Consider the following 16,691-nt stretch of genomic DNA (forward strand, 5'->3'; position numbering starts at 1 on the left):
TTTTGGAATAAGTTTAAGGGAGGCTGCCAACTTAAATACCACAATGCCTTCTTGCTTTGCAGAAAGCAGATATTGTTGAAGTCAGGCTAGAGACCCTGACAGAGTTCATTGGGCTTAGGCGAGGCGAGGGCAGAATTGCTCTCTGGTTCGATTTTGCAGCAGTTTTTCTGGGTTTGATGTATGTTGGCCCTTAACTTCTGTTTCTTTTCTATTCTAGCCGCCTTATATATCCAGGGGTTATAACCTTTGTGATAGCGTCCTTGACATTCCCCCCAGGCTTCGGGCAGTTTATGGCTGGAGAGGTGAGAATATTGCTATAGGTCCATCAATGCCTAAAGCCTATTTCGCAGAATGAGGGGTACAGTTTTCTCAACCTAGAATTTGTCTGTGCCTCGTTTTCCAACAGCAGTAGCTTCCATCAGCTGCAGGGGGGAAAACACTTCTCTACTGATTGTGCTGTCACTCCGTTGGGGAGTGAACTAGCATCATTCCTCTCTGTTTTGTGTGCATGCTGAGAAGGAAAGTAGTAGTAATCCCATCCTACCTTGCATTGACTAAGACAGGTTAGGGAACCTTAGGCCCAGGCGTCAAATGTGGCCCTCAGGGCCTATATGTCTGGCCCTCAAGTCACACCCCTCCCCCACCTCCCACTGGCGCAGTCCCCAGAGCACTTTGCTGTGGCTGAAATGTGCCCTTGATGGCGCATCTTGTGCATGAAAAGAAGTCCATGTGGGATGTGCCTAGAAACCTGTGGCTGTACCTAGCCCACTGTACAAAGATCCAGTCTGTTGCGTGGCCCACTTTGGGCTCTGACACTGGCCACTGCTGCTGTGTGGCCCTTGGGAGGCTGGCTTGTGAGGGAATCTGGCCCTGAAGAAGATTCACCCCTGGAGTAAAAGGAAGATGGAGGATCTTGTCTTTCCTATAAGGCAATAAGTAACCAAACAATTAAACCCCGTGTTGCAAACAATCATCACTAATATCCAAGGCAACACGATGACCAAGTGACAATGCGATGTCAATATAAACTCTTTATATAATCTATACAGAACATTGAACAATATGAAATATATGAAATATGCACTCTCTGCAAAACCAAATAAACAGAAATCTTATAAATCTATGAAAGTCACAAAATGTGCACTCTAGATGGATTCCCATGAAAACAGAACCAAATAAACGTAAGTCTTATAAGTCTCTGAAAGTCTTTGTAGACTATGCAAGTCTCTGAAAGAAGCAATGGGTCAGATTCTTATCTGGTGAAAACAAGCCATATAGATTTATAAGATTTCTGTTTATTTGGTTTTGCAGAGAGTGCATATTTCATATTTCAGTGGTTCTGTGAACTGTGATCTGCTCACAATTATATTGCAAAATATGGGACTCTGAACACGCTACTGGTTTAAAACATAGCTATGTCATTCTTTTTGTCAATTCGAAGCTGGTTTGGGGGCAGTGTCACCAAAGCACAGTATTTCATAAGATACAAGAGGCAATACACAGGGGGTGCTGCATGTACCCCACTTCCCAAACCATTGGTGGGGACACAGAATTAGTGAGTGTACACAGCTTGTATTTCCTTCTTGCAAACCTTTTGGTTTCTGAACAATTGTAGCCTCTCGGCTGCATGAAGAGGTATTTATAAGAACAAACTGAACAGGAGGATGTCGAAGACAGAATTGTTTCTGAAAGTGCGGAAAGAGCCTCTGCAATTCACATCCAGATATAAGCAGGGCTTTGTGTATGCCATGATTTCATTGGAGTACAGAGACCTGCAGAGAGTGGTACTGGCGACAGAATCCAGCTTCCCCAGTCTCTCAGGTTTCATTAGGAAAGACAAAAACTCACAAGCCAATGCAGTATTTTCCTAGCTCTTAATGGCTGCGAAGATGTGCTTCAAAGTGTGCAGGCAATTTCTCACGAAACCTCAGATGCAAGACAAAGCAAAATAATGCCAGGCAAGCCTGTTTGTTCAATTTGTATAACTTATGCAGATAACAAATATCAGTCCTTGCTGAATTTTGTTTTACCTTGTCACAAAGAGCCTCCACCCCACCCCACCCAACCCCCGGTTTCTCAGCACCTAATACACACATTTCCAAACAGAATATTGTTCCCTTTGTGGCGAAAGCCTAGTCCCTCATTGCCTTGTCTCTCCTTGCAGCTGATGCCCAGAGAAGCCATTAGCAGCCTCTTTGATAACTTCACCTGGGTAAAGCATACAGGGGACCCCCAGATTCTGGGGAGATCTGCAGTCTGGATCCATCCCAAAGTCAGTGTGTTTGTCATCATTCTTCTCTTCTTCGTCATGAAGGTAGGGAGCCCACCCGACTGCGCTGAATGTGGACTGTTTCCTCCTAGCCCCTTGCAGCTATTTTCCCTTAGCGGGAGTAGCGAGCTGTAAAGTCTTCAGAGAAACAGCTCATTATTTTCCAAGGCAATTGGTATGTTCTTTTGGACCAGGCCAACTGAAGAGGTTTTATTGGAGAGAGTTTAATGTAGTGGATGAGAAACCCTAATTCACCCCAGAACATTCAGGGATAATGGGGTTTTCTTTCACATCAGCCACTTAGTCTGGAATAGGGATAATGTCTCTTCACTTAGCTGGTATGGACAATCCAGATAGTGTCATTGTCAAATAATTGCATCCCAGTGTGTTCTGTGATATCCTTCTGCCTTTTTTCCAGGCTCATTTTTTTCTTTTTAAAGTACAATTGCAGTGCTAGCCTTATCGAGTATAGACTTGTCAAGTGCTATAGAAGCTTTTCAGGCTATTACCCCTTTAATTAGTAGCTTAATTTTGGTAGCCCTTTATTTTAAAGTGGCCAATTAGTTGCTTCCTGTTCATTTGCAGCCATTGCCCTTTAACGGGTCCCTTCCTGAAACTTTAATTACTCAGTTAATCTTTTATCATAACCATTCAAAAGAAAGTGGGAAGCCACTAATTAAAGGACGCGGGAGCGTAGCTGAACATAACTTATTTCTGACTATACATAAGGAGAACCTGCCCATATGGGATGGGGCATTCCGAGATTGTCATGGAGAATATATAAAAAAAAGGTAAAGGACCCCTGACAGTTAAGTGCAGTCGCAAACGACTCTGGGGTTGTGGCGCTCATCTCACTTTACTGGCTGAGGGAGCTGACGTTTGTCCGCAGACAGTTTTTCTGGGTCATGTGGCCAGCATGACTAAGCCACTTCTGGTGAAACCACAGCAGCACATGGAAATGCCATTTACCTTCCTGCTGGAGTGGTACCTATTTATCTACTTGCACTGAGTGCTTTCGAACTACTAGGTTGGCAGGAGCTGGGACCGAGCAACGGGAGCTCACCCCATTGCGGGGATTTGAACCGCCGACCTTCCGATCGGCAAGCCAAGGCTCAGTGGTTTACACCACAGCGCCACCCACATCCCCATGGAGAATATAGTCCAGTATAAAGTGCTGTGTATAATCACTAGGTTAATTCTGCTTCCATGTGGTTGTTGAAAAGCAATGCCTCAGGGGCACTAAGGGGCCCTGGTGTGGAAACAACCTGAATATAGTGTGTCCTTTATTCAATCTGTCCTGCAGCCAGAGTAGGGGAAGAAGATGGACGTGGTAGTTGGTGGGATGTGAGCCTCCCTTTGGAATTGCATTAAAAGGTGCTATAGTGCCAATGAAATAAGTGGTTCAAAAGCTCAGGGGAACTATACTTCCTCACCTATGGGACTGTGTTGAATGCACAAGCACACAAAACGCTATACCTCCAATAGTCTGGAAAATCAACCTTGAATCTGCTCATGGCTTGCAGCAGAATGCCAGTGATTAGGTTACTTAAGAGCTGCTCACCTGGCAGCAATGTTAAGTCTTCCTTGGAGCTGACATCTCTTTTATGTAGCACTGGGAGCCATAGACAATAAGCACCAGGGGACCCTGCTTTTACATGGCTGGCAATAGCCATGAAGGCAGATATTCTGCATAGTGTTCACGGAGAGTGTTTGAGGTTTTATTTGCCTTACTAGAGATTTATCAGCTGGCTCACAGAATCATAGGCAGGATGAAATTATACCATCCCTTCCAGTCTCTGCTAAAATATCTCTGAGAGAGCCTACTGTACCTCTTCCCAAGGCAATCATTCCACTGCTGATTCGCTCTTGCTCCCATGCTGCTTCTCTTGATATTTAGCCAAAACCTGTCTCCCTGCGAGTTCCAGTCATGCAGGAAAAGTCTGCTCCATCTTCTGGGTGGCAAAAAATAGCCTCTTGTGCTATAGCAAGTATTGAAGTTGAAAGTATCAAGCAATCTACACAATGAGCACCTATATAATTTTCCTACCTACGCATATTAGGGAGGCTTACTGAATCAGACTGGCTTCATGCAGATGCAAAATTATTCCCTCTATGAATTTTAATGGTGAATACTCTCCATTAGGTGCACTGCTTTTGTACCATCAACTAGAAATCACTTTGCTAGCATTAACCTAAATATGTCTCTTGGGCTGCCTGCAATTCCGTGAAGTCCTCCCTCCTCCATAGCTTAATGAAAGTCCTATAGAGAAAAAATGTAGTTACATGTGGAAAATTCCGGGGGCAGTGCTTATGGGGTTTCGTTTAGATGAGAGCGAGCGAGCGAGCACAGAACCCTTAGGGTGCCTTTGTAATATTTTATTTGTTTACAATTCCGCAACAAACAGAGTATAAGAGGGGGCAAAAAGAACTGCTAATGCAGACAGCTAATGCATTAACAATGCTCAGATTCCCAGAGAGCAAGGTTCAAATAACTGTAGGTATAAACTCTTGACTCTCCCCTCCCATGCCCCATCATCTTCTTTCCAAAATTGAGCCTCCTTTAGTTCTTTCCCGGCACCTCTGCACCAGCCCCAGGGTGGATATACACAAAAGGTGGGGTGGGGAAAAGAAAACAGGTGTCAGCATGTGATACCTCTGGCAAGAGAGACCAGCTCAATGTACTCAAAACAGCTAAAAAATTAACAAACTTATTCTTTGTGCGCTCATATACACAGGTCTGCTTTTGGGGTGGCCACTGTTTGCACAGAAGCACAAAATTCCAGAATACCTATATGAACGCTTCCTTCCTTTTTAACCAGACTAGACACTGAGACTGAGAAGGGACAGGGAAGGTGGTATTGATGAGTCAGGTTGACCATCCCTGTCCTGGGCAGTCAGCCACCCTAGGGGACGCGGCTGGCTTGCTTGAACTGCCCTTGTGGCTTTTATGCTCCCCCAACTCCTTTGCTCCTTCCCCACATCTGTCATCTTCTTGGTCCATTTCTGAGTAAGTTCAGTGGAGCTGTGAGAGAGGCGCCACCAGTGCCACACACTAACTATTGCTGCCTGTCCCCTCTGTTCTAGTTCTGGATGTCTGTTGTTGCCACTACCATGCCGATACCTTGCGGAGGCTTCATGCCTGTGTTTGTGCTGGGTGAGTTTCTGTATTTTCCTCAGAGGGGAATTTTTCAGAGGGGATTGTGAGAGAGGGGAGAACTGAACGAAGGTAGATCCACACCACATGTTTAAAGCACCTCTGACGCACGTGACACCCCCCCCAAAAAAAAGAATGCTTGGAACTGTTATGTACTGAAGTTCTCACCCTGGGCCAGCAGGGGGTTACTGTAGATAGTTTTCACTCATGTCAACATATGCAAATAAGGGATTGAAAGTGACGTTCAGTGATTGGATAGTTACAGAAAATGGTTACTGTTGAGTTCTAGTGGAGCTCTATATAAGCAGGCTGGCTGAACCCTTCAGTTCAGTTCTGTTCTGGCCTGTGAATAAACAAGAGCTGTTTGAAGAATCGCTGTGTCGTCTGATATGTTCACCCACAACTTAACAGGAACTATAGTAGGTTAAAGGTGCTGGGAACTGTAGCTCTGTGAGGGGAAAACTATTCTTTAAAAGTGCTCTTGAATGTGCTTTAAATGTATGGTGTTGATCTGCTCAGAGATGCAAATTGATGTTGGATGGTGCTTCTTTGAAATGATTGGGACCCTGGTTCTGCTTCTGGTCCCCATTAGGGAATCCCTTGACATTTCAGCTCGTAGCCGGCTTCTCACTCCCGGCTCCTTCTCACTCTCTAGCCACTTCCTACAACTCACAAATGCCGGGCTGCACCACTCCTATTCATGTGGCTCCAACACAATACCTTCCTTCGATAAGAAAACTTACTAGTGGTCAGAATAGGAAAATAGAAACGAAAAGCTAGCTCTTCCTTTGAGCTGAAGTATAGACCTCTTGAGCCAAAGGAGCAGCAGTAAGCTTATTGTTCTTCCTCTGCAGACGTACAGTTTTAAAATTTAAAGTGTGGGTTAGTTTGCTCAAGCCCTGTGTGCATCTATTATATTACACAAGTATCAATTATGACGCCTGCTAGCAAATCCTGAGGCAGAGTGGGAAATTCAACACAGGACTTAGAAGATCATTCTGTCAGCTCAAGTCTTTCAGCTTGCCAGATGAGATGACCTCTTCTCTTCTTCTTCTGGGGTATTAGAGAACCACCCTCTGGCTGTTCTGGGGGTTTTCCCAACACCCCAGGGCTAATTTGTGGTGGGGGGGGGAGGCACAGAGGGAGGAGAAAGAGGGAAAAGCTCAATTGTGCTGATGGAAGACCTGCTGCTGCCTTCTACTAGTGGGACTCGTTAACTGCTCGATATTTTCTTGTACATTGTTAGCAGAACACACTTAGATGCAGAACAGCTATGAAGGCAGGGAGGAGAACGAATTTTTATTGATCTTGTATTAACCAGTGATCTCATGGTGCCTTATAGGGGCTGCCTTTGGACGCTTGGTTGGTGAAATCATGGCCTGGTTTTTTCCTGATGGGATTGTCTTCGATGACATTGTTTACAAAATCTTACCTGGAGGTTATGCCGTGATTGGTAAGTCCACATCCCTTTTTCCTTAGGTTGAAATCTCAATCTAAGCTATGGATGGTCCATATGCTGCTAACTTACCCGCTCTTTCTCCATGTCCTGTAATTGGGAAAAGGAGCCGCCGCTTTGACTGGTGCAGTGAGCCACACGGTGTCCACAGCAGTGATTTGCTTTGAGCTGACAGGTCAGATCTCCCACATCCTGCCCATGATGGTGGCCGTCATCCTTGCCAACATGGTGGCCCAGAGTTTGCAGCCTAGTCTCTACGACAGCATCATCCAAGTTAAGAAATTGCCCTATTTGCCAGACTTGGGATGGAATCAAATAAGGTATTATAATAATAAGAGGGGATGAGAGGGAGGGAATGGAATCAAATGATGAGATGATGAGAAGGGGGTGCGGATGAGTCCACCCAGTGGTGTAGCGTGGGTTGCATGTTGCCCAGGGCAGCGTAGAGCAGGGGAGGAAAATGGACAGGAGTATGCATGCGCATTCAGCTGCCTAACGATGTCTGCATCACCCAGGAGACTGCAGCCACAGTGATAAGAAGATTCGTTTATGTTGTTTGGAGAGGACACTTCCTGGTTTGCTGGAGAGGTCACTTCCTCCGTTTTCAATGGAGCCCAGTGATGGAAGCGCACAACTGTATTGAGGCAGTGCTGGGTGTTGAAATTTTGTGCCCGGGGCAACCACCCCTGTCCGAGCGGTTTCCCCTTTTTGCCCCATCCCTTTTCCGAGGGAAATCCTGTTCTTTAGCAATAAAGGTAAAGGGACCCCTGACCATTAGGTCCAGCTGTGACTGACTCTGGGGTTGCAGCGCTCATCTCTCTCTTTTTTTTTTTATAAGATATTTATTAAGATTTTCACAAAATTACAATATAAAAATGAAAAAGAAAAAGAAAATACAAAGTAACAATATAAAAATGAAAAAGAAAAAGAAAATACAAAATAAAAATGATTAAAAACCACTCAATTTTTCCATTACTTATTTTTCCTTAGCTTATTTCCCGGACCTCCTCATACCTCCCTTTTTTGTATTCCAGTTCAATTTGTTGGTTCAGCAAATCCTTACCCTCTTTATTTATCCTAATCTTTGGTCTTAAAATAGTAACGTTAGATTTTTACCTATTAACAACCCATTTTTCATATTCCCTTAAAGCATTACAGCTGGAAACCACTTAATTTCTATCCAACATCATTCTAACATTCATTAATTTTACAATATTTCTGTAGATAGTCTTTGAATTTCTTCCAATCTTCTTCCACCGACTCTTCTCCCTGGTCTCGGATTCTGCCAGTCATTTCTGCCAGTTCCATGTAGTCCATCAGCTTCATCTGCCATTCTTCCAGAGTGGGTAGATCTTGTGTCTTCCAATACTTTGCAATGAGTATTCTTGCTGCTTTTGTGGCATACATAAAAAAAGTTCTGTCCTTCTTTGGCACCAATTGGCCGACTATGCCTAGGAGAAAGGCCTCTGGTTTCTTCAAGAAGGTATATTTAAATACCTTTTTCAATTCATTATATATCATCTCCCAGAAAACCTTAATCCTTGGGCACGTCCACCAAAGGTGAAAGAATGTACCTTCAGTTTCTTTACATTTCCAGCATTTGTTATCGGGCAAATGATAAATTTTTGCAAGCTTGACTGGGGTCATGTACCACCTGTATATCATTTTCATAATATTTTCTCTTAAGGCATTACATGCCGTAAACTTCATACCTGTGGTCCATAACTGTTCCCAGTCAGCCATCATTATGTTATGTCCAACATCTTGTGCCCATTTAATCATAGCAGATTTCACCGTTTCATCCTGAGTATTCCATTTCAACAAGAAGTTATACATCTTTGACAAAATCTTAGTTTTGGGTTCTAACAGTTCTGTTTCTAATTTTGATTTTTCCACCTGGAAACCAATTTTCTTGTCCAAATTATATGCCTCCATTATCTGATAATAATGAAGCCAGTCTCGCACTTTGTTTTTTAATTTCTCAAAACTCTGCAATTTCAGTCTATCTCCGTCTTGTTCCAAAATTTCCCAATATTTCAGCCATTTGACCTCCATATTGAGCTTTTTCAGAGCTTTTGCTTCCATCGGTGACAACCACCTTGGGGTTTTATTTTCCAATAAGTCCTTATATCTTATCCAGACATTAAACAATGCTTTCCTGACAATATGGTTTTTAAATGCTTCATGTGCTTTGACCTTGTCATACCACAGATATGCATGCCGTCCAAATACATTGTTAAAACCTTCTAGATCCAAAATGTTAGTGTTTTCAAGAAGCAACCATTCTTTCAACCAGCAAAAAGCTGCTGATTCATAGTAAAGTTTAAAGTCTGGCAGGGCAAATCCACCTCTTTCCTTTGCATCTGTTAATATTTTAAATTTTATTCTAGGCTTCTTGCCCTGCCAGACAAATCTAGAAATATCTCTCTGCCACCTCTTGAAACAGTCCATTTTGTCCACAATTTGCAATGTTTGAAACAAAAACAACATTCTAGGCAATACATTCATTTTTACCGCAGCAATACGGCCCATCGGCGCTCATCTCGCTTTATTGGCTGAGGGAGCCGGAGTACAGCTTCCAGGTCATGTGGCCAGCATGACTAAGCCGCTTCTGGTGAACCAGAGCAGTGCACGGAAACGCCATTTACCTTCCCGCCAGAGCGGTACCACCTATTTATCTACTTGCACTTTGACGTGCTTTCGAACTGCTAGGTTGGCAGGAGCAGGGACCGAGCAACGAGAGCTCACCCCGTCGCGGGGATTCGAACCGCCGACCTTCTGATTGGCAAGTCCTAGGCTCTGTGGTTTAACCCACAGCGCCACCCGCGTCCCTATTTAGCAATAATCTGCGTCGTCTATTTAGCAATAACCCGCTTCGTCTATTTAGCAATAGAGCACACCAAATGGTGTTCTGGGGAAAACTCAATTTGCTGTTTGCTCTGACTGAGTGCTAAAGAGTGGTGTTCCCTGGGGGAGAGCAGCAGGACAAGAGGAAGTATGGATAAGCCCACAGTCTATTTCCTGCCTCCATCCGAGGTGAACCTCTCTGCATTGCTTCCATTTCTCTATGACCTTAACTCCTCTTCTTCCTGAAGCAAATAGCCTGCACCCAGGCTACCTCAAGGAATGCCCTTCTCCCATACGGGCTTTCCAGGTTCTTCAGTCACCAGAAAGGGTCCTGCTCCAAGTGGCAGCAGCATTAAACTGGTGTGAGGCAGTGTTTTCTCAGAAGGGGGACCCCTCTTTGGGGAACTCCCTCCCTAGAGGCATTTGGCTAGCCTGCTTGATAGTCTGTTTCAAGAAGTCTCCAATATATAATTCTGGCAGACATTTGAAGTTATTTTAAGTGGAATTTCTCCTCCTATGGATTTTACTACCATTTTATCTCTCATAGTCATCTATCTATATTTTCATTGTCTGGATTTTACTACAGTCTTATATGTAGCAGCTGCCCTGAGGATTCTTCAAGCAGAATACAGTTATTGGTGGGTGGCTGGAGGGCTATTAACTAACTAGCTGACAAATTAGTTAATTAAGCCACCACCTCTTTTTTCTTTAACTTACTCATTTTATTCCCTTCGATTTTAACTTCTGCCCACTTAAGCAAATACAATATCTTTGTGGAGGATATTATGGTGTGCGACGTGAAATTCATCTCCTCCAACTGCAAATACCGGGACCTGCAGGATGCTCTTGAGCACACCACTGTCAAGACCTTTCCTCTTGTGGATTCACCAGGTGAGATGGGCGAGGGACCAGACCCACTGATGAATTCAGAGGTAGCGCACATCCGTCCCGTCCCCCCACCCCCCCAAGTTTCCAAGCACTTTGGTGCTCAGTAAACCCTAAGAACTGAATTCCTGGTCAGTTCCTTGGCATGATAACTTATTGTTGGTGGGCAGAGGACAACTCAGTAAGCACTAAAGTCAAACTTGGTTTGCATGGTTTCATTCTCACTTTTTGTGTAAACACAACTCTGGTTTTCACTGGATTAATTTTTTTTATCCCCTGTTAGTATTTTATTTATTTTGGGGGACATGGCCTGAAGAAGCCGTGTGGTCTGATGAAATGAATTATTGGCTCAACCCTTTGTTTACCAATAAACGTCTGTCTTGTCTCTTTACATGTGTTTCCTGTAGACAAATAATATCTAGTTTTTGTTAAAGTATGTGCTATTTTGTTTCTCTTTGCTTTTAATATTCAAACCATTTACATTCCACAATAGTACTTTCAAATCCATCCTTTCTCCTTCTCTTTACTCTTCCCCTACCCTCCTCCTATATTCTAACTTTAACTTTTTACCTTCTTTACTTTTATAACTTCTTCTTCTCTTATCCCTCCCTCCCTCCTTCTCCCTTTCTCCTTACTTCCTCCTTTCTCTACCTATCTCCTCTCCTTCTGCACTTTCTTCTCTTTTGCCCTCTTCCACCTCATCCTGTTGATGTTCTACTAATTCTCCAAAGTCTTTTCTGTATTTGCTCATGAATGGTTTCCCAAGCTAGTCCTAGAGGGCCAAGACTTTCCCAAGTCTAGTTTGTAGGCTCTACACCTCCAGGGTGAAACTGTCTTGAAAATAATCTACATGTATTTCCTGGTCTTGAAACAGTAAAATTTCAGTGCAGCCATCAGATCCCACCAGAACTGTTCTCAGGTCTACTAAAAAAAACCCCACAACCAACCCTGAACGCCTGCCTAATAATAAGTCATGTGAATGCCTTTGTCACTTCTGATGCCTTGTACAATTCTGTGAGTTATGACTGGTGGAGAGGGTTGAGGAATCTGCTCAGAGAACTTGGCAGGAGAAGAGGGAAACTGCAACAGAAGGCATGAACAGCAGGAATTGGCCACCAACCACTTGGCTCGATGGACCGGTGCTTTCTGTGGGAGGGAAGGCTTCAACAGGCTAGTGTCAGATACAGAGTGGGCTCAACTGCTGCTGCTCTGTGTGAAAACCTCATACTGTTTGTGAAGAGGGAGGAGGCACAGGAGAAAGACGAGTATATTTCTAGAGGGACAGCAGTGCTGTTAGGCATGTGTTTGAGAGCTAGGATGAGAGCCAGAAGCAGGTTGTTTGGCTGCAACGAGCTCTGGCTAAGAAAACCAGGACCTTGCAGAATTTCCCAAGTGGAAAATTATACCACCACATACTGGCTCCAGACCAAAGATTTAAATAACCTTGGGCACCACCTTTTCCTATCCAAAATGGCTTTGATTCTGTCAGGTCTCTAGGACAGTGTTTCCCAAACGTTCTACCTTCAGAGAACACTTTCTGCATCCAAGGGACTCCAGAAGTTTGCAGAGAGGATTCTGGGGCATGTTCTATGCAATACAGTTGCGTTCTTTTGCAGGAAACTGGCCAGAGCCCTGTTGAGTCTTAGCTTTTACCCCACATGAACGGAGAATGGGTCCGAGAGGCCTAGAATGCAACTAACACTTCTCTGACACCACATATTGCAAAGGATGAAACCTAGTAAAGATAGGGAAGTTGTCTTTTATGAAAACATGTTTATTATTCCTGGTTTTTTCATCGAGGAGACAAATATAAGCTTCCAAGAGATGCTAGAGCTCCTCTGAACACAGTTTTCTTTTTTTCAAAAAGACTAGTGCTCTAGAACTTGCGGAGATGGTCACCCTCCTTGAAGTGGCATTCCTATGAAGTGGCATTCCTAGAGATACTAAGTGGACACTTCTCTGCCTTTGAGCCTACATAGAACTGGCCTGTTGTGTAGGGTGGGTGGGTGGGGACTAGGGTATGATCCAGCCTTCAGAGCAGTAGCAGCCAACATTGAGCTCTCCCCATGTTTGACTAAAGTTTTCACTATCCCTAGTTGTACTTGGTGGGGCTGATGAGACTGGCAGTTTGACCATGCTGGCAATCTCTGCTTCAGTGGCACCTTGTTTGCTGCACGACTAGAGCCTGGTTCTTGGTCTTTCTAGACAAAATGCATGTCCGGACCCATGGGTCATTCTAGAGAGACCTTGTCTTCCTCATATGAGTTTGACGGCAGCGGTGGAGGAAACCACTCGGGTGCCTGGGGCGGTGTGAGCCACCCATAGGAATGGGGCGCACCACGGGGCTTCCAGAGTCTGCCTGGCTCCTCCCACTCAGCTGCCCTAAAGCTGGGAGGGGGGAGCCAGCGGGCAGACCATTTGGGCAGCATGGAGCCTGCACGCCCCCAAACCACCACATCTCTCCCAGGAGAAATGAGTGGCTTGGGCACGCTGCAGCCCCGCAGTGAGTGCCGCCCGGCATTTTGTTACCCGCCTCAGTGGTGACACCCAGGGTGGTCCGCACCCACCTTCTTCCGCCCCTGTTTAACGGTCCAGTTGACTCAGCAGCCCACTTGGGGCCTTCCTCTTTTGATAGTCCCTGTGGTTTAGACAACTTGCTGCCAGGCCACATGTGTGCTGGGCTGGATCTGTACTGATAAAGAAAAGGCTATAGGAAAAAAACGCTATAAAAGCTCTCAATGCAAAATTCCATTGGTGATGGATCACTGCTCTACAGAGCCATCTGGTGTACATGTTTATAACATAGTTATAATGATATAATTCACAAGTGTAGCTGAGTCGGAACTTTCTACCATATGTGGTGGCTATGTAGGAAAATACAGGAATTCTGGGAGAGTATCCATGCAGAACTGCAAAAAATGCTAAAGATCTCTTTCAATAAAAAACCAGAGGCCTACCTCCTGGGAATAACAGATTTGGATATTCCGGAAAAGAGGAAGGGTATCTTTTTATATGCGACGGCGGCAGCAAGAGTTCTGATTGTGGCAAAATGGAAGAGTAATGAAATCTAAAAAGATTGGATCCAAAAGCTGACAGAATATGCCGAATTAGATGGTCTATCAGAAAAAATAAAGAATAAATCAAAACAGGAATTTGTTTCAAAATGGGAGGTTTTCAAATAATATTTGAAAAACAAATATAGTAGTGTAAATTCTGTTGCAGCATTTGAGGAACTTCAGTAATAGTTGTAAGGTAGATATAAGAAATTAGATATATTAAGAAAAAGTTCAATTATGATAAAAGTGTGTATTGGCAATAAGTAATATGAAATCGAAATATGGAATAGACGGGAGGTTGGGTCTTTAGTGTTAAGACCAATGTATGTTTTATTGTTTGTTAAGAAAATTATGTGTCTATGGTTATTCTTGTGTGTAATTTGGTATTTGTGTTTTTTCTTTTTTCTTGCTGTATCAATAAAAATAAAAAAAATAAAAAAATAAAAAAGACATGTGTACCTGAGTCCCTGGGAAAAGGGAAGAAAGCCCTACTTGGCCTTACTTACTTTCGTTCTTTCCCTCTCCTCCTGTAGAGTCCATGATCCTGCTGGGCTCTGTGGAGCGGCCAGAGCTCCAGGCCCTTCTGCTCAGGCACCTCAGCACTGAGCGCCGTCTGCGCCTGGCCAGGGAAACACAGCAGCAGAAACTGGCCGAGACACCGTATGACGGGCACAGGTGGAAGCACGAATCATTTGCTTTTGTGGATGAGGATGAGGATGAAGAGGAGAAGCCCGAGGTAGTGAAGGAAAAGGTGAGGAACAGAGCCCAAGAGGAGAGTGAAAGAAGGAACAGGAGTGGGAAGAAGGAAAGGGAGAGAAAACAAGAGTAGCATTGTTATAAGAAGATGAGATTTGGACCTGGAAGTCTCTGGTTAAAATCTCACCTGTTGAGAATTCACTCATGGGGAACCTTCTCATTCAACATCAGTCCTATTTTGTTTGTAATGTATGTTTGGAGAGATTAATGCAAAGATTGCTGCAATAATGTAGGCAAAGAATATTTGGGAAAGTTGCAAAATAGATGGAAAATATTTGAAGTTAAATCCTGGTCCTTGTTTTGCTCACTTTTCCCCTACAGCTTCCACAACAGCCTGCTTTCCTTAGCAGTTTCTCAGAACCACCCAATGGCCCAGTGGCTCCTCACAAGCCGTTGCCAGAGTCACCAACCCCTCAGGAAACTCCAGGTACAGAAATACATACCCTGTTGTCTTGGGGTGGGACAGAAGAGTGTAAGAGGAGTGTGCTGGATGAGGCCAGTGGCCCATCTGGTCCAGCATCCTATTCTCACAGGGACCAACCAGATAGCTATGGGAAACCAAGCAAGCCAGACCCAAGCGCAAGAGCACTCTTCCCTTCCGTGGTTTTCAGCAACTGGTATTGCTCCATGACTTTGTCTAATCTTCTTTTACAACCATCAAAGGTGGTGGCCATCCCAGTGAGCACTTGGAAGCTTGACTGCCCTTGCCCGTCTGTTCTGTGGGAAATGGGAGGGGAATAGAGACCGCAAGTATGATGCTACAGAATGGATCATGAGTCCCGTCATCTACTCATCTTTGCTCACTTGGAGGAAAACAGGAGCGAAGATACAGGAAGCCCCATACTTTGGTCACCTCTCCTGCCAAGGCTTCCCTTCATGCTGCTACATGATTTCTGTTGTTTCACAAATTCAGTCATGTTGCTTCCTATCCTCTTTCTTTGATAATCCCTGTGGTTTAGACAACTAGCTGCCAGGCCACATGTTTGCTGGGCTGGATCTGCACTGATAAAAAAAAAAGCTATAGAAAAAAAATGCTATAAAAGCTCTCAATGCAAAATTCCATTGGTGATGTATCACTGCTCTACAGAGCCATCTGGTGTATATGTTTATAACATAGTTATAATGATATAATTGACAAGTGTAGCTGAGTCCCTGGGAAAAGGGAAGAAAGCCCTACTTGGCCTTACCCCCTTTCTTAGCTGAGGTGTTATGGAAATTCCATCCCGGTATCTGGTCCCGTCATCACCCTGAATATATCCCTGGCTGTGCCTCATCATTTGCCCTTTAAAACTCATCCCTTCCAGCAATTTCTTTTCCCATCCCACTTGATCACGTATACTGGTTAATCACTTGATGCCTGCAGCACCAGGTGGTAGCTTGCATGTGTGGATGAGCCGCCATAGATGAAGCATCGCAAAGCGCATTTATGCGACCGCACATCAACCCCAAGCACAACACTTTTCACAAATTCAGTTGTTGTGAGCCACCAGGTGTTGAGTCATCAGGGGGTGTTCACCCTTGTGTGAACAAGCCTTTATTGTCCTAATGTAGAGAACATCACCTTCTGAATCCGGCCCACGGACGGTCTGAGAATCAGTGTGTTTTTACGGTCTGGGAATCAGTGTGTTTTTACATGAGTAGAATGTGTCCTTTTATTTAAAATGCATCTCTGGGTTATTTCTGGGGCATAGGAATTCATTCATATTTTTTCCAAAATATAGTCCGACCCACCACATGGTTTGAAAAAGGTTGCTGACCCCTGGTCTAGATTATGGAGTAGGTAGGGGCACCACACATTCCTTCCTCTGGTCTTACTTCCCACAGGACGGAGATTCTGGCGCTTGAGGAGACTGATACGGTACCTCCTGTGCCTTTACCACCCTCCACATCAGCAAGAGATGGCTGAGCAGGTGAGGAGGCCTTTGTGCCTGACTGGAAAGCAGGAGCTGCTGGCTTCTAAGACAGGAGCATTTGTTGGGATGACACCTCAAAATGACGGACTGGTTGGTTCAGGAGTGTGACCAAAATGGCAGCGGACGGGGGCGGGGAGCCTTTTAAAACGTTTGATTGACCTAAAACTGCCTTTTGGTCCCTATTGTGTTTCTTCTGTTTTGCTTTTGTACTATTGGATTGCAGACAATTTCACCTCACAGGTATATAGTTTGCATTTTGGGCTTTATTTATTCTATTTATTCGTTTGTTATTTCATAAAATAAAAAAGAACGTAACAATAAAACGATCAGTAAAAACATTGAAAACATTTTTTTA

At 44.2% G+C, this 16,691-nt stretch overlaps 1 protein-coding gene across 3 annotated transcripts in view; it reads left to right on the top strand.

Annotated features, from left to right (window-relative positions):
* Nucleotides 1-16,691, top strand: part of CLCN1 (chloride voltage-gated channel 1) — a 109,872-nt gene that overhangs the window by 82,587 nt on the left and 10,594 nt on the right. For all 3 annotated transcript variants that reach the window (XM_080986719.1, XM_080986718.1, XM_080986717.1), the window contains exons 11-19: nt 218-302; nt 2,165-2,314; nt 5,354-5,423; nt 6,766-6,876; nt 6,986-7,199; nt 10,484-10,617; nt 14,201-14,418; nt 14,745-14,850; nt 16,248-16,333. In XM_080986719.1, the coding sequence (XP_080842845.1) occupies nt 218-302; nt 2,165-2,314; nt 5,354-5,423; nt 6,766-6,876; nt 6,986-7,199; nt 10,484-10,617; nt 14,201-14,418; nt 14,745-14,850; nt 16,248-16,333 (1,174 nt within the window). The remainder of the gene's footprint in view (nt 1-217; nt 303-2,164; nt 2,315-5,353; nt 5,424-6,765; nt 6,877-6,985; nt 7,200-10,483; nt 10,618-14,200; nt 14,419-14,744; nt 14,851-16,247; nt 16,334-16,691) is intronic.

Source organism: Podarcis pityusensis (assembly GCF_964106645.2).
Source record: "Podarcis pityusensis genome assembly, chromosome: 17".
NCBI lineage: Eukaryota > Metazoa > Chordata > Lepidosauria > Squamata > Lacertidae > Podarcis > Podarcis pityusensis.